The following is an 18,111-nucleotide window of genomic DNA, read 5'->3' as shown; positions in this document are numbered from 1 at the left end:
AGCCCACATGTTAACGGAGAGAGTGGTTTTACTATTCCCACAAGTATATTTAGGGAGGAGAGGCAAGGATACTGATGGTCTGAGAGGTGAGAGACTCAGAGGACTTTTGTGTCCTGGGATCCTGCGGAGCTGGCCAGGCTTCTTGCTATCACCCTGAGATGCAAGGCACCCCTGGCACTCGTGGGGGTCATCAGGCATGGAAGCCTAATCTGTCTGTGGCCATAGTACCAAGGACTTTGAGGTCCTACCATGGCTGCAAAAAGGCAGGTCTCGCGGGGCGGTGGTGGTGCACGCCTTTAATCCCAGTACTCGGGAGGCAGAGGCAGGCAGATCTCTGTGAGTTTGAGACCAGCCTTGTCTACAAGAGCTAGTTCCAGGACAGGCTCCAAAGCCACAGAGAAAAACCCTGTCTTGAAAGGCAAAAAAAAAAAAAAAAAAAAAAATTGGGGAGCAGTCCACGAGGACATGGCTTATGTCTTCCTTTGCCTTGACTGGTTTTTTTTTGTTTGTTTGTTTGTTTTGGTTTTTCGAGACAGGGTTTCTCTGTGGTTTTGGAGCTTGTCCTGGAACTAGCTCTTGTAGACCAGGCTGGTCTCGAACTCAGAGATCCGCCTGCCTCTGCCTCCCAAGTGCTGGGATTAAAGGCGTGCACCACCACCACCGCCCGGCCTCCTTGACTGTTTCTTGTAGGACAAAAGCAAGGGTGAGGTAGCCGCTCGCGGTGCGCTGATTTGGCCTGTCGTGGCTTTGTAGAGCCACGACTGATTGGCTTTTGTTCCACCAAGAAATGCAACATTAAGGGAAAAAAGGCTCCCTGGGTTGTGCTGAGATTCAGTGTACGCTAATGCACAGGCAAGTGCCGTGCAGGGCCTTGAGTGCTCTGCGCAGGTGAGCCGAGGCCGGCGCTCAGCAGGACACGAGGTTCCCGTGGAACCGCAGACAGCTCTTCAGACAGCGAGGAAATGCTTTCAAAACACGTTCACACACAAAGCAGACAGCCTCTGGGCTGGTCTCAAAAAATATCCTTCACTCTCTTGTCTATCATGGCTCCAAGGCTTTGATTCTGACACACCATATTGAGGCTTCGCCTTCCTCTCCGCGAAATGGGGAGAACCCCACTTGCGTGGGTATGAGGCTAAAGCGGCACCATGCCAATGGCTCACTTCGCGTGGATGGCACACTCTAATAAAAAGCTGTGGCTGACAGAGAAACCCTGCCTTGAAAAAACAACAACAACAAAAAGCTATGGCTGTTGTTCCTGATTGTCAAGGCCAGGAATCTCGCCAGCTTCAGAGGGGATGGTGGACAGTGGGGACTGTACGTGTCCCAGTTGTTTGTTTCCCTATGGAAGCCACTGGACAAAGAAATCGTTCCTGTTAGCCAGTGGCCAGTTGCTAATGCTCAAGAAGGGAGGAGGCGGGGCTACAGGAAGCTGGGTCCAGATAGGAGGGCAGCAAAGGTGGGTGGAGTTACAACTCATCCCCTGGAACTGGCCAGGGTCTACAGTAGGAGGCACTGTGATGGTTAGCTTTAACTGCCAACTCAACAACAGGCCTTTCTTTTTTCTTGGTTTTTCAAGACAGGGTTTCTCTGTAGCTTTTGGAACCTGTCCTGGAACTAGCTCTTATAGACCAGACCAGGCTGGCCTTGACCGCTCAGAGATCCACCCGCCTCAGCCTACTGGAGTGCTAGGATTAAAGGCGTGCACCACCACCACCCGGATTTTTTTTAAAGGTTATTTGTTTTTTGGTTTTTCAAGACAGGGTTTCTTTGTGTAATGGCCTAGCTGTCCTGGAACTCACTCTGTAGACCAGACTGGCCTTGAACTCAGATCCACCTGCCTCTGCCTCCTGAATGCTGGGGCTGAAGGCATGTGCCACCATCACCCTGCAAGATTATTTATTTTGTATATAGGTATTTGCTTGAATGTTTGTATACTGTGTTGTATGTCTGGTGCCCATGGAAGCCAGAAGAGCACTGGGTCCCCTGGAATTGGAGTTACAAATGGTTGTGAGCCACCATGTGGATATTGGGAACTGAAGCCAGGTCCTCTGCAAAAGCAGCAAGTGTTCTGAACTGTGGAGCCCTCTCGCTAGCCCCAGAAGAGAATCTTTTTTGTTTGTTTTTTTTAGAGATAGAAATTTCTGGGTCGCTCTGGCTGTCCAGGATCTCACTCTGTAGACCAGACTGGCCTTGAACTCCAAGATCTGCCTGCCCCTGCTGGAATTAAAGGCCTGTGCCACGACCTCCCAGCTCAGAAGAGAGTCTTAATGAAGAATTAAGATCAGTGGTTCTCTTCGCTGGATGGTGGTGGTGCACACCTTTAATCCCAGCACTGGGGAGGCAAAGGCAGGTGGATCTCTGCAAGTTCGAGGCCAGCCTGACTTACAGAGGACAGCTAAGGCTACACTGAGAAACCCTATCTTGAAAAACAAAACAAAAAAAAAAATCAGTGGCCCGCCGGGCGGTGGTGGCACACGCCTTTAATCCCAGCACTGGGGAGGCAGAGGCAGGCGCATCTCTGGGAGTTCGAGGCCATCCTGGTCTACAAGAGCTAGTTCCAGGACAGGCTCCAAAACCACAGAGAAACCCTGTCTCGAAAAACCAAAAAAAAAAAAAAAAAAAATCAGTGGCACCTAAGACCATCCGATATTTACATTACGATTCATAACAGTTATGAAGTAGCAACAAAAATACTTTTATAGTTGGGGGTACACAAAGCGAGGAACCATCTTAAAGGGTCACAGCATCAAGAAGGTTGAGAACCGTCCTGCTCTAGATCTCGTCAGCCTGTGGGCATGCCTGTTGGGATTGTCTTGATGGTTAATTGAGATGGGAAGGCCCATCACCACTCTCTAGGCGGGAGGGGGGGGGGCTGGACCACGAGGTGAAAGGAGACAGCAGGCAGCCAAGCACCCATGCAGTCATTCTCTCTGTCCTGTGAGGCCTTAAAAGACTGACTCCCTGCAGTGACGAGCTATGACCTAAGCCAAGGAAACCCTCCTCTCCTAAGTTGCTTTTGGTCAGGAAATCCCCCCTCCCCACCAAAACACAGGGTTTCTCTATGTAGCCCTGACTATCCTGGAACTCACTCTGTAAACCAGACTGGCCTTGAACTCAAGAGACCCACCTGTCTCCATCTCTGCCTCCCGAGTGCTTGAACTAAAGGCATGTGTCATCACCCCTGAATTGGTCAAGGGATTTTAGCCTAGGAACAGAAATGGAATTTGACCAGTACCCATGGTTTGCCCTCAGCCGTCCCAGTGCCTGACTCTCCAGGCAGGGCTGGCAGCTTCCTTCAGACCTAGAGTTCCATACCAAACCTGATGATTTGCTTTCGACCCCCAGGAACTACATTTACATGGTGCAAGGAGAACCAAGTCCTGCAAGTTTTCCTCGAGACACATGTATGCTCAGATGACATGTATGCCCACACACAGTAAATGTGTGTACTCATATGTAAAAAGAATTGTAAGTGCTCTAGAAGTGGATGGAGAGTGGACATTGTCCATTTTCCAGAAGGTTCCAGACGGACCTGAGGTCCTATCTCCTTTAGACGCTCAAAAAACAAAAGAGCACAGGCTAATCCTCTTTCTCCCGCTCTGACCCCCAGGCAAGCTATCTCTGGAAGAATTCATCAAAGGTGCCAAGAGTGACCCGTCCATTGTCCGGTTGCTGCAGTGCGACCCCAGCAGCGCTAGCCAGTTCTAAGGGGAATGGGCTTTGGGACAGTTGCGGAGAAACACAGGCTTGTCCTGCCATCTTCAGCTTTGCTTGCAAAAGTGGATTCCTCCGTGATCTCTGATCTCTCCTGCTCTCCTGGGACCTGGGTCCAGGCAGCACATCACACCCGCCTGGCCTGGCCAACTCGGCTCCCCCCCTACCTGACCAGTTCAATGTCCCTCCCCTCCAGTCCAGGCCGGTTCCTTCCAAGGGTTCAAGTGTTCTTGGCTGTCGGGTACCCCCTGCCCACAATGGGCCTCGAGGCTATCACGGATACCAGGCTGGACTTTTCAGAGTCTTACACGATCCCACGTGACTTTGTGGGCTGGGTGGGGATGAAGAAGATGGGGAGTAGACAGGCAAGCCCTTCCAGTGCATGGTTCCACCTCCCTTGTTCATTTTCTCTGACCAAAGCCACTTGCACGTATATACCGTGGTCTCCTTCCTTTTACTATATGAGTTACATGTACGGTGAAGTGGACTGTAATGTTTAGGCCCTGTATTTAATGCCTCTGACTACCTTTGAAGCATGGTCCCCCGTGGCCTGTGTTCCCCCCTCCCCAAGTCTGGCTATGCTGTGGTATTTATGCATTCTTGATTTGCCCGATTCCACAGGAGATACATGCATGCCCAGGGCTATGAACATCTGCCCTCCGTGCTGCGAATACAGATATCTGTGTGTGCTTCGTCCTTCCTGTTGATTGGTCTGGCATATTAAAGTGATCAAATAAACCAAGGCCTGCGAGTTTCCTACTTTGCCATGAGCACCCTGTCATGGTTCTTCCCCTCTCCTATCTTTAGCAAAAATGGGTCCTTGGCATCCAGCTGTTGTTGAACACAGCCCCTGGGGCACCCCGTAGTCACCACTGTGTCTATACATCTTCTACGCCTGTTTGGCAGTATCTGCCCAATGCCAAGAAAGAACTCTGAAAATAAAGGATGGCTGTTCTTGGCAGGTCTGACTTCTGATTGTGGCATGCTGCCTCCCTCGCTTCCTCTCCCCCTCTGACTTAATCATCAAGGTAGCAGGGATGCCACGTCCAAGAGAGCAGGTGCGGCTCAGGGACATCAGTGCTACTGTGAGGAGGCAGACCTGGGTTCTGTGCCTCCTCTGGTGCCATCCCTATGTCTGCCATGGGGATGTTCACCTCTTGTGCCCTGAAGCCATTGAGAGCAAGTCGCTGCCTCCTTCCGTGTTCCCCACTGTCTTAGCCAGGGTCACTATTGATGTGATGAAACCCGATGGCCAAAAGCAACTCGCAGATAGATGGTTGAGTTCAGCCACAGCTCCACATCATAGCAGCCAACGCCGTGTGGGCAGGAACTCAAGCAAGAGTAGCATGTGCTCTTCATGGCTGAGCCTTTTCAACACCCCAGGCCTGCCTAGGACCCTTTTCCAGGGGGTGGCACCTCCACGTCAACTACTCAAGAAAATGCCCCGCAGACTTGCCTGCGTGCCAATCTGATGGAGGCATTTTCTCAGCAGGTTTTTTTGGTTGGTTTCAGATGGGGGGGGGGGCGCTGTTTTGTTTTTTTGAGGCATGTTATCACTGTAGGCTTGGGTGGCATGGAGCTTATGAAGCTGACCTCAGACTCACAGAGAACCACCTGTGGAGGTTTCCCTCTACCCAGATGATGCCTGGCTATGTCAAGTGGACCAAAACACCCAAACCAGCACAATTGACTCCTTATCAACTTGGCACAAATACATCACTATTAAACTACAAGCTTTCATATTTTAATTCCCAAGACCTTATGTTAATATCAGTATTACTATATAAAACACATTCCAGCATTTAAAGTCTCAATAATCCTTAAAAAAGTTTTAACACTTTAAATGTCCAAGTTCTCTTTAAAAATCCCAAATCTCTGGCATAAGAACAGACAGGAGGACCAATGGAACTGAATAGAAGACCCAGATATCAATCCACACATCTTCAAACACCTGATCTTTGATAAAGAAGCAAAAAATATCAAATGGAAAAAAGAAAGCATACTGAACAAGTGGTGCTGGTATAACTGGATATCAACATGTAGAAAAATGAAAATAGACCCATATCCATCACCATGCACAAAATTCAAGTCCAAATGGATTAAAGACCTCAACATAAAGCCAGCCACACTGAACCTTATAGAAGAGAAAGTGGGAAGTACACTTGAATGCATTGGCACAGGGAACCACTTCCTAAATAGAACCCCAGCAGCACAGACACTGAGAGAAACTATTAATAATTGGGACCTCCTGAAACTGAAAAGCTTCTGTAAAGCAAAGGACACAGTCAACAAGATAAAATGACAGCCTACAGAATGGGAAAAGATCTTCACTAACTCCACATCAGACAGAGGTCTGATCTCTAAAATATAAAAAGAACTCAAGAAATTGGACACCAAAAGATCACATAAACCAATAAAAAAAAATGGAATACAGATCTAAACAGAGAACTCTCAACAGAGGAATCTAAAATGGCTGAAAAACACTTAAGGAAATGTTCAACAGTAAAAACAACTCTGAGATTCCATCTTACACCTGTAAGAATGGCCAAAATCTAAAACACTGATGATAACTTATGCTGGAGAGGATGTGGGGTAAAGGGAACACTTCTGCATTGCTGGTAGGAATGCAAGCTGGTACAATCCCTTTGGATGTCAGTGTGGTGATTTCTCAGAAAATTAGGAAACAACCTTCCTCAAGACCCAGTAATACCACTTTTGGGTATATATCCAAAGGATGCTCAATCGTACCACAAGGACATGTGCTCAACTATGTTCATAGCAGCTTTGTTTGTCATAGAACCTGGAAACAACCTAAATGACCCTCGATTGAAGAATGGATAAGGAAAATATGGTACATTTACACAATGGAGTACTACACAGCAGAAAAAAATAACGACAGCTTGAATTTTGCAAGAAAATGGATGGAGCTAGAAAACATTTTAAGTGAGGTAACCCAGACATGGAAAGACAATTATCACATGTACTCACTCATAGGTGGTTTTTAAACATAAAGCAAAGAAATCCAGCCTACAAACCACAATCCCAGAGAACTTAAACAATACGGACACTAAGAGAGATTTACATAGATCTACATGGAAAGTAGAAAGTATAAAAAGACAAGATCTCTTGAGTAAATTGGGAGCATGGGAACCTTGGGGGAGGATTGAAGGGAGGAGGGGAGAGGCAGGAAGGGGGGGGCAGAGAAAAATGTTAGCTCAATAAATAAAAAAATTCCAAATCTCTTAGCCATAGGTTCCTACATAAATCAAAAACAAGTTAAATACTTTCTCACTCAAGAGAGAAGAGCCACAATCAAATCAAAACAAAACCCCAGTCAATATCTAACATCTAGAACTTACAATCTTCTGGGCTCCAAAGGGCTTAAGCAACTCTAATTCTGGCATCACAGCATACAAACAGCTTCTCTCGTGGACTCAGGCTGGATCCACCCTGCATCTGCCACTTTCCTTGACAGATCTACTATCCGGTGTGCTGAGAGAGCACACTGTAGACAGAGGTTCCTGTCCCACCTGATCCCACAGTTGTTCAGTCACAAAGAAACACACAGAGGCTTATATTCATTATAAACTGTTTGGTCTATTAGCTCAGGCTTATTATTAACAAGCTCTTACACTTAAATTAGCCCATAATTCTTACCTATTTTTAGCCACATGAGGCATTTTCATCTTGCTTCCTCTGCCATCTAAGTGGCAACTGCAATCTAAGCCTTTCCTCTTCCCAAATTCTCCTGTTCTGGTCACCCCACCTATACTTCCTGCCTAGCTACTGGCCAATCAGTATTTTATTAACCCAGCACAAGTGACAAATCTTTATGGGGTACAAGAGCATCGTCCCACAGCAGTCCTCTGCAATGAGGCTGCCCCTCTACCAATGAATGATCTCCTGGCCTCTCTTCAGGAACTCCAATCCTGCTATATGGTGCTGAGCCTCAGTTTCTCTCTATGGTGCCTTCAACCCTGCAGTTTCCTGCAGCCCAAATCACTACCACATGGAAAACACATCACCAAGTTCAGCGGCCAGCCTGAGATGCACACGGCCTTCCCCGCGCTGGACCCAGCTTCTACATGCTCGACCCCAAGGAAACACTTCCCAGCAGAGTTCACCTCAGCAATGCTGGCCTCTTCTAAATCAGAGCTGGGCAGTGTTGTCCCAGTGAAGCAGCAGTTTGCCTCAGAGGTGCTGGTGTCTAGTTAACCGTAGCTGGTCCTGCAATCCCTTCTCACCAGAACCACGGGTTCTGAACACAAAGCAGTATTGCACAAACGGCCTCTTAGAGTCTTCGCTTCCCTCTGAAGCATCCCAAACCAGGCCTTATTTCTCTCCACACTCCCAGAGAACTGCCATTAAGCTTTGAGTACTCCATGGATTCTCCCAACACTTTCACAATCTCCCCCCAACCAATGTGGTCAGGTCTATCATAGTAACACCCACACCATAACCAAAAGCTACTCGGGGAGGGAAGGGTTCATTTCTTCTTATGGTTTATAATCTATCATGTCGAGAATTAAGAGCAGGAACCTGGCCGGGCGGTGGTGGCGCACGCCTTTAATCCCAGCACTCGGGAGGCAGAGGCAGGCGGATCTCTGTGAGTTCGAGACCAGCCTGGTCTACAGAGCTAGTTCCAGGACAGGCTCCAAAGCCACAGAGAAACCCTGTCTTGAAAAACCAAAAAAAAAAAAAAAAAAAAAAAAAAAAAAAAAAGGAACCTGGAGGCGGAGACCCTGAAGGAATGCTGCTTACTGGCTTGCTCCTTTTGGTTTATTCATTTTGCTTTCTTATACCATCTCAGACTACCAGTCCAGGGACGGCACCAGCCACAGTGGGCTGAGCACTCCCACATCAATCAAGCAAAAATATGGCCCACATACACACCTACAGACAATCTGATGAAAACATTATCTCAGCTAATGTCCACTTTTCCCAAACAACCCCAACTTGTGCCAAGTTGAAAAAAAAATCCATGGTGATTGTGATAGATGAGAAAGATGAACAGAGGGTGGAGCGATGGGTAGGCGGGTTAATCGGTTCATTCACTAACCAGCTGTGTGTAGTAGATGCAGTGAAGGTGATGGTGGAGACAAGAAGACCCCGCAACCCAGAGTCAACCGTGTGATTCTAGTTCAAGCCTGAAGGCAAGGCAAGGCCAGTGTCCATCTCGAGATAAAGAGCAAATTCTACACACACACATATACCACGCGCGCCACACACGCCACACACGCCACACACGCCACTCACCAGTATAGTGATTTATGTCTAGTCCCAGTATTTGGAAACCTAAGGCAGGAGAATTGCCAGAAGTTAGAGGCCAGGTCAGTCATACAAGGGCCAGACCATCCAAAGCTACTTACTTGCTGACTCCATGAATAAGACCTTATATGGGGCAGATGGGACAAGGGGGGAAGAAACTGGCTACAGCTCCTTGTATACAAATGCAGAGTATGAGGATCCTAGCAGACACTGCCCCATCGGGAACTCATTCAGTGTGGTTCCTCAGGTAAGCAGGCTGCTGCTGCCTAGGACAAAGAAGGAAGTAGCCCCAAAAGATGGTGGCCACATGTCCAGAAGCCCAGCCCCCCAGAGAGGAAGACCCAGAATGAACCTTGAACTTTCATCCAAGTCTTCTGCACAGCAGGGATCCCCTAACAGGCTCTTCAGCCTGGGTGCAAACACTTGTGAGGTGGGAGGTACCACCTCAGAAAGGCCTCTGGGACCCCAGAACTTCTGTCCTGTGCAGGCATCTGGGGAGGGATAAGGGTCTAGAGGTTGTTGAATGAAAAAAAAGAAAAAGTAAAGGATATGACTGATCCCAGGTATCGTAGATAAAATGGAGACATAGCTAGGAGTGGGAACATCTGGAGAGTCAGGAGTGGAGATGACCCCGAAGGGAAGGGTAACGGGAGAAGGGCGGGGGAACTAAGTGCATCAGTCAGGAGGCCTCAAGACAGAAGAAGGGAGCACAAAAGACAAACAGGTAAGTAGCGTGGGGGGAACGTAGCAGCCCCTCTGCGCTGGAGAAGTCTAGGATAGCAGGCGGGGTATGCCAACCAGGAGGACCCTGGAACAGATAGTAGACCCTGAGGGATGCTGGGAGAACCTGGCAGCCAGGTCCGCTTTGATATGTTAAGTAGGCACCTTAGCCCTTTGTCCCGGGTTGTGTGGCTTCCTTTACACAGCAGAGGGACCTGTGATTTTCCTTACCAAGCAAGGTTTCCTGTGCCCCGACTCAAAAGTACCGCAGTGCCAACAAGATCTTCAGTTTTCTGCGAGTTCTGCGTGTGATGAGCTGTGAACGAGTCACGTGACTGTTCTCCTCTGGAGCTGTGTGTTCTGAGAACTGAAGTACTGAGCAGCCCACGGACATCCTGGGGCAGATGAGGTGCCCAGAGGCAGGGCCCGACCTCAAGCTCTTAAGAGCAGGACTGAGGGATAGCTAGTGGTTGCCAGGCCCATCTCCACAAGACCCTGGCTTCTACAGGGGTGTGACTGTAAGGAGAGCATTGGGTACTGCAGATGGGAGTGGGTGGGTGGTATGGGGGGGTATGCAAAAAAGAGAGCCTGGGTGAGCTCTGCCTCTGGCTCACAGTCATTTACCTGAAACAGCTGCACTGTGACACACAAACCTCTCGACCCCACCCTCAAGGTACTTTGGGGACATGTAGGCCAGATCTGCTTGCAGGGTGCCTCATGGTATGGGCACAGGGATACCTCAGGAAGCCACCACGGCCGCAGGCATTACCCACTGAAGGGACAGGCAAAGAGCGAAACAGAGGCTGAAGAGGACCCGCTGGTCTGTCCCTGGAGGTGCTACAGCCTGAGGTAGGGGTGGGGGGGGGGACGGGACTCTGGAAAAGTGCCAGGACCAAGTTGGGCCTGGAACCTTCTTTCAGAGTAGAGCTCAGCCCCTCGCTGTCTAGCTACGTCTCAAACACTAGGTGCTGCTTCCCCCTGGTGGCTATAACCGGGAAGACTGCCCAGGGCTGCACAGTTATCGGGAACCTGGTCCTGGAGCCTGGCCACTTTCTGTTTCCCATGCCCTCTGACTGATGGGGATGCTGAGGCCCATGGGAGCACCTAGCTTGTAGTAGCCAGAAGCCAAGGCCAGGATCCTGGTGCTCAAGACTCACAATCACAAACAAGGTCTTTGAATAGGGTCCAGGCATTATCTTAGATTTTATTGGCTAAATAAGGCCCTTCCTGCCTATACACCCAGAGATGAACATGCAGAGCTGCCAAGACAGGCCACACCACAGGCAGCTCAGGGCTTACCACATGGGCCACCTAGTAGAGGTACACTCCTGCCCAGACTTTCAGCCCAGCATTTTCTGCCTTCTCCCAAAGAGTACCTTGGCTATCAAGTATGGATGCCCAGCAGGCTGCACCTTAGAAACACTTAAGGTCAGCTGGGCAGTGGTGGCAGATGCCTCTGATCCCCGTACATAGAAGGCAGAGGCAAGAGGATCTGAGTTCGAGGAAAGTCTGGTCCCAGAGCAAGTTCCAAGACAGTGAGGGCTACATAGGGAACCCCGTCTTGAAAAACCAACAAGGAAAGAAATACAGACTCTGGTGGAAGCCTCCTACCACACCAGAGGCCAGACCAGCATTCTGAACCCCAGTTAAGACCACCCCTTCTCCCACCAGGGCCCACCCAGCATAACCCCAACAGCGCCTTCTCTCCTTATCACCATATCCCAAGCCCACACCTCTGGTGGAAGAAGCCTCCTACTCTATTATAGCCCAGGCCAGCATCCTGAACCCCAGGTAAGACTGCCCCCCAACTCTGTTGGAAGCCTCCTACCCCAGAGATTATACCAGCTCCCTGAAAAGAAGACAGATGCCTTCTACCTCACCAGAAGTCAGGCCAGCATCCTGAACCCCAGGGCACCCTGGCCAGACCAGAGGTTGTGCACATAGCCAGAATTCCAGCCCCAAACCTGAGTAGCAACCCCCTGCAGATCCAGAGGGCTATCCAGACCATCAAAAGTCCAGCCCCCAACGCAGATGGAGACCCTCCAACTCAACCACAGACCACTGCAGCCAGAAGACCAGTGAAGAAAGCACCCATTCAACAAAGACATATCCAGAAATTGGCACTTAGACCTATACTCACTCCAAATCCTAAACATCGGTGTAAGAGTACCATCAACAACAGCCAGGGCCACATGTCACCAGAGCCCAGCCATCCCACTACAGCAAGCCCCGAACATTCCCACACAGCTGAAGCATGAGAAAACAACCTTACAATCAACTTTCTGAAGATGACACAAATAGTGTTAAGTATGGCTTCTTCCTCCTCCCCTCCCTCCCCCTCCCCTCCCTCCCCCTCCCCCTCCCCCCTCCTCCTCCCTCCTCCCTTCTCCCCTCCTTCCTTCTTTCCTTCCTTCCTCCTTCCTCCTTTTTTGGTTTTTCATGACAGGGTTTCTCTGTAGTTTTGGAACCTGTCCTGGAACTAGTTCTTGTAGACCAAGCTGGCCTTGAACTCACAATGATGTGCCTGCCTCTGCCTCCCAAGTGCTAGGATTAAAGGTGTGCGCCACCACATATATGGCTTCTTGATAGCAGTATTTTCTCGGGTGGGCTCTGCTTGCTAGAGGCAAGCACTCTCATTTAAGATAGGCTTCCTGACTCAGCTTTAGCTGCAAAACCTTGCAGGTCTTTTTAAAGATGTTCTGCCACAAAACACTTCAATGGTGTTGATACAAAGCTGACTGCATGCTTTTTGGTGGTGGCAGGGATCTTGAAATGCCATAGAGTTGTGGCAATAAACATGGCTCCAGCCGGTACCTCTGCCATGAAGCTGAAAATCTTATAAAGCTAAGGAATGGACTTATAAAGCTAAGGAATCCAGTTGTCAAAGCCATGGCTTTAATCTTAGCCATATCATTTAGCAAATTAAAGACTCATGTGGTCAGAAAAAGATAGATGCAGTAAAGATAGTTTCAGAAGAAAAAGTCTCTAAACAGTTTACAGTGTTTAAAAATATATGTAGACTTGGAAGAGAAAAGAAAAAAGGTCAAAGTCCTTAAAATAAAAAAAGAAATAGGTTAGTTGGGTGTGGTGGCACACACCTTTAATCCCAACACTTGGGAAACAGAGGCAGGCAGACCTCTGTGAATTCAAGGTGTGGTGGAACACATCTTTAATCACAACACTTGGGAGGCAAAGGCAGACAGATCTCTGTGAGTTCAAGGTATGGTGGCACATACCTTTAATCCCAGCACTTGGGAGACAGAGCAGGTGGATCTCTGTGAGTTCAAGAACAGCCTGGTTTACAGAGTGAGTTCCAGGACCATGATACATAAAGAAACCCTGTCTCAAAAAGCCAGAAATTAAAAATAAAAGAAATAAGAGTTTAAAATAAAGCCAAATAGCCGGGCGATGGTGGCGCACGCCTTTAATCCCAGCACTCGGGAGGCAGAGGCAGGCGGATCTCTGTGAGTTCGAGACCAGCCTGATCTACAGAGCTAGTTCCAGGACAGGCTCCAAAGCCACAGAGAAACCCTGTCTCGAAAAACCAAAAAAAAAAAAAAAAAAAAAAAAAAAAAGCCAAATAAAAATGGAAAACACACAGAGAATCTGGATACTGTATGTTATTGTGTTCTCTTTCAATTGCTTGACAGCTGAGGAAGGAGCAATAGCTGCTAAAAGACATTTAAATATAAATGCTTCTGGATTAATAAAACATAAATATTTTGTGAATGCCTTGACTTCAAAATTGAAGTCAAAAGATATGTTACCTTGGAGAAGAGGGGTTTTTTGTTTGTTTCCACAGAAAATGAGAGGCTATGGATTTATTCTGGGGTAAGAAAAATAAGGTTTGATCAAGGAAGACCCCCTGAGAAATCTCCGACAGGAGCAGATAGCCCAGATGTCCAAGTTATACATTCAGAACAGCCTCAAGACTGCTGGTTGAGATGATAAAGCTTCATGGGATACTCCAGTTATGACTTGGTCATAATTCTAAATTTTCTTTAGGTCCCCTTAAGATTATCAGCACCTCAATTCAGTAGGAAGTAGCCTGAAAAACTATGACCACATTCCCCAAAAATGGACTATGGATGTTTTCCTTTGTTTAGAATGTTGATTACAGTTGTTATGGATAATGGTCAGGAAAAAAAGCTAAACAAAGGATATTAGATTCAGAGTTCATGTTCTTTAAAAATAAAAAGGGGATTGCTGTGGGACAATGGTTTTACCCTGTAAACATTTGTTTCTTGTACTTGTTTATTAAAATACTGACTGGCCAGTATCCAGACAGGAAGTATAGGCGGGACAACCATGCAGGAAGTAGAGGTGGGATGAAGAGAACAGGAGAATTCTGGGAAGAGTAAAGCAGTCTGCAGTCATGACCCAGCCTCAGAGGAAGCAAGATGTGACTGCCTCACTAAAAAAAAAAAAAAAAAGGACGGAGCCACATGGCTAACATAGACAAGAATAATGAGCTAATATAAGTTATAAGAGTTAACAAGAGCCGGGCGGTGGTGGCGCACGCCTTTAATCCCAGGACTTGGGAGGCAGAGGCAGGTGGATCTCTATGAGTTCGAGACCAGCCTGGTCTACAAGAGCTAGTTCCAGGACAGGCTCCAAAACCACAGAGAAACCCTGTCTTGAAAAACAAAACAAAACAAAACAAAAAATTAACAAGAAGTCTGAGCTACTAGGCCAATAAGTTTATAACAAAAAAATCACAGGCAATAAATAATCTCATACCAATATATAACCAAAACACACACACACAAAACCACCACCAACTACAACAAAATAAGAGGAATTAACAATCATTGATCATTGATATCTCTCAATATCAATGGATTCAAATCCTCAAGAAAAAGACACAGGCTAACAAAATAAATGTGAAAACAAGATCCATCCTTCTGCATACAAGAAACACACCACATACAAGAAACACACCTCAACATCAAAGATGGACATTACCTCAGAGCAAGAAATTGAAAAAAAAAAATTGCAAGCAAATGGCCTCAGGAAGCAAGCTAGTGTAATTATTCTAATGTCTAACAAAGTAGACTTTGAACCAAAATTAAGAGAATTGGAAAGACACTTCATACTCAAAGGAAAAATTCACCAAGAAGACATCTCAATTCTCAATCTCTGTGCCCCAGACACAAGGGCACCCATGTTTATAAAGGAAATACTACTAAAGGTTAAATTACACATTGACTCTCGCACATTGATAGTGAGAGACTTCAGTACCCCACTCTCACCAATGGACAGGTCATCCAGACAAAAGAGAAATACTGGAGCTAACAGACATTGTGAATGAAATGGAGCTGCAAGCATTTGCAGACTATTTCACCCAAACACAAAAGAATACACTTTCTTCTCAGCACCTCATGGAACATTCTCCAAAATTACCACATACTTGTTCAAAAAGCAAGTCTTAAAAGATAGAAGAAAAGTGAAATAATCCCCTGCATCCTATCAGACCGCCATGGATTAAAGCTAGATTTCAACAACAGAAACAGAAATCCTACAAACTTGTGGAAATGAACAACTCTCTACCAAATTGCCACTGGGTCAAAGAAGAAATATTAAAGACTTCCTAGAATTCAACGAAAGTGAATGTACAAAATACTCAACCCTATGGGACACAATGAAAGCGGTGCTCAGAGGGAACTTCATAACACTAACTGCCTGCATAAAGAATGTAGACAAGATCTCACATTAGCAGCTTAATAGCACACCTGAAAGCTCTAGAAGAAAAAGAAGCAAAGAGGAGTGGACAGTAGAAAATAATTAAACTCAGGGCAGAAATCAATAAAATAGAAACAAAGAGACCAATCCAAAGAAACAATGAAACAGAGTTGGTTCTTGGAGCAAAGCAACAAGATAGACACACTCTTATCCAAACTAACTAAAAGACAGAGAGAATAACCAAATTAACAAAATCAGAGACAAAAAGAGGGAGGTAAAGACTCTAGGAAAGTCAGAGAATTGTGAGATAATACTTCAAAAACCTATAATCCACAAAACTGGAAAATCTAAAGGAAATGGACAAATTTTTGATAGGTATAATTTACCAAAGTTAAATCAAGACCAGATAAACTATTTAAATAGACCTATAACCCCTAGGGAAATAGAAGCAGTCATTAAAAGTCTCCCAACCAAAATAAGTCCAGGACCAGATAGTTTTAGCACAGAATTCTACCAGGCTTTCAAAGAAGAACTAAAACCAGTTCTCCTCAAAGTGTTCCATATTCTCGAAACAGAAGGAATACTGACAAAGCCATTTTATGAGGGCCACAGTCACCCTGATACCCAAACCACACAAAGACTCAAGAAAGAACTGTAGACCAATATCCCTCATGGACAGTGATGCAAAAATAATAAAATACAAACTGAATCCAAGAAGCCATCAAAGAGATCATTCACCATGATCAAGAAGGCTTCATCCCAGAGATGCAGGGATGGTTCAACATACAAAAATCTGTCAATGTAATCCACCATATAAACAAACTGAAAGAAAAAAAAAAATCACATGATCATCTTATTAGATGCTGAAAAAGCCTTTAACAAAAACCAACATCCCTTCATGATAAAGGTCTTGGAAAGATCACAGATATAAGGGATATACCTAGACACAATAAAGGCAATATACAGCAAGCCAATAGCCAACATAAAATTAAATGGAAAGAAATTCAAAGCAATTCCACTAAAATCAGGAACAAGACAAGGTTGCCTATTCTCTCTGTATCTATTCAATATAGTACTTAAAGTTCTAGTTGGAGCAATAAGATAATTAAAGGAGATCAAGGGGATACAAATTGAAAAGGCAGATTCAACGCAATGCCCATCAAAATCCCAGAAAAAATCTTTAAAAACCTCGAAAGAATGGTACTCAACTTTGTATAGAAAAGCAAAAAACCCAGGATAGCCAAAACAATCCTGTACAATAAAAGAACTTCTGGAGGCATCACAATCCCTGACTTCAAACTCTATTACAGAGCTACAGTACTGAAAACAGTCTCGTACTGGCATAAGAACAGACAGGAAGACCAATGGAACTGAATAGAAGACCCAGATATCAATCCACACATCTTCGAACACCTGATCTTTGATAAAGAAGCAAAAAATAAATGGAAGAAAGAAAGCATATTTAACAAGTGGGCCTGGCATAATTGGATATCAACATGTAGAAAAATGAAAATAGACCCATATCTATCACCATGCACAAAACTCAAGTTCAAATGGATCAAAGACCTCAACATAAAGCCAGCCACACTGAACCTTATAGAAGAGAAAGTGGGGCCGGGGGGGGGGGGCGCACGCCTTTAATCCCAGCACTCGGGAGGCAGAGGCAGGCAGATCTCTGTGAGTTCGAGTCCAGCCTGGTCTACAAGAGCTACGGAGAAACCCTGTCTTGAAAAAACCAAAAAAAAAAAAAAAAAAAAAAAAAAAAAGAAGAGAAAGTGGGAAGTACACTTGAACGCGCATTGGCACAGGAGACCACTTCCTAAATAGAACCCCAGCAGCACAGACACTGAGAGAAACTATCAATAATTGGGACCTCCTGAACTGAAAAGCTTCTGTAAAGCAAAGGACATGGTCAACAAGACAAAACAACAGCCTACAGAATGGGAAAAGATCTTCACTAACTCCACATCAGACAGAGGTCTGATTTCTAAAATATACAAAGAATTCAAGAAATTGGACACCAAAATATCACATAATCCAAAAAAAAAATGGGGTACAGACCTAAACAGAGAACTCTCAACAGAGGAATCTAAAATGGCTGAAAGACACTTAAGGAAATGTTCAACATCCTCAAGTCATCAGAGAAATGCAAATCAAAACAACTCTGAGATTCCATCTTACACCTGTAAGAATGGCCAAGATCAAAAACACTGATGACAACTTATGCTGGAGAGGTTGTGGGGTAAAGGGAACACTTCTGCATTGCTGGTGGGAATACAACCTGGGACAACTCCTTTGGATGTTAGTGTGGCGATTTCTCAGAAAATTAGGAAACAACCTTCCTCAAGACCCCGTAACACCACTTTTGGGTATATATCCAAAGGATGCTCAATTGTGCCACATGGACATGTGCTCAACTATGTTCATAGCGGCTTTGTTTGTCATAGCCAGAACCGGGAAACAACCTAAATGCCCCTCGATCAAAGAATGGATAAGGAAAATGTGGTACATTTACACAATGGAGTACTACACAGCAGAAAATGACAGCTTGATTTTTTGGAAAATGGATAGAACTAGAAAATATTATTTTGAGTGAGGTAACCCAGACCCAGAAAGACAATTATCACATGTACTCACTCATAGGAGGTTTTTAAACATAAAGCAAAGAAATCCAGCCTACAAACCACAATCCCAGAGAAATTAAACAATGCAGACACTAATAGA

General features: G+C 45.9%; 1 protein-coding gene across 2 annotated transcripts in view; it reads left to right on the top strand.

Annotated features, from left to right (window-relative positions):
• The window catches only part of Hpcal1 (hippocalcin like 1), a 106,549-nt gene extending 101,980 nt beyond the window's left edge, over window positions 1-4,569 (top strand). For both annotated transcript variants that reach the window (XM_057790655.1, XM_057790663.1), the window contains exon 5: window positions 3,614-4,569. In XM_057790655.1, the coding sequence (XP_057646638.1) occupies window positions 3,614-3,711 (98 nt within the window). In that variant the 3' untranslated portion in view covers window positions 3,712-4,569. The remainder of the gene's footprint in view (window positions 1-3,613) is intronic.
• Window positions 4,570-18,111: the final 13,542 nt, after the last annotated feature.

Source organism: Chionomys nivalis, chromosome 1, assembly GCF_950005125.1.
Source record: "Chionomys nivalis chromosome 1, mChiNiv1.1, whole genome shotgun sequence".
Lineage (NCBI taxonomy): Eukaryota > Metazoa > Chordata > Mammalia > Rodentia > Cricetidae > Chionomys > Chionomys nivalis.
Note: the sequence above shows the minus strand (reverse complement) of the source record. Positions and strands in the feature narration are given on the sequence as shown.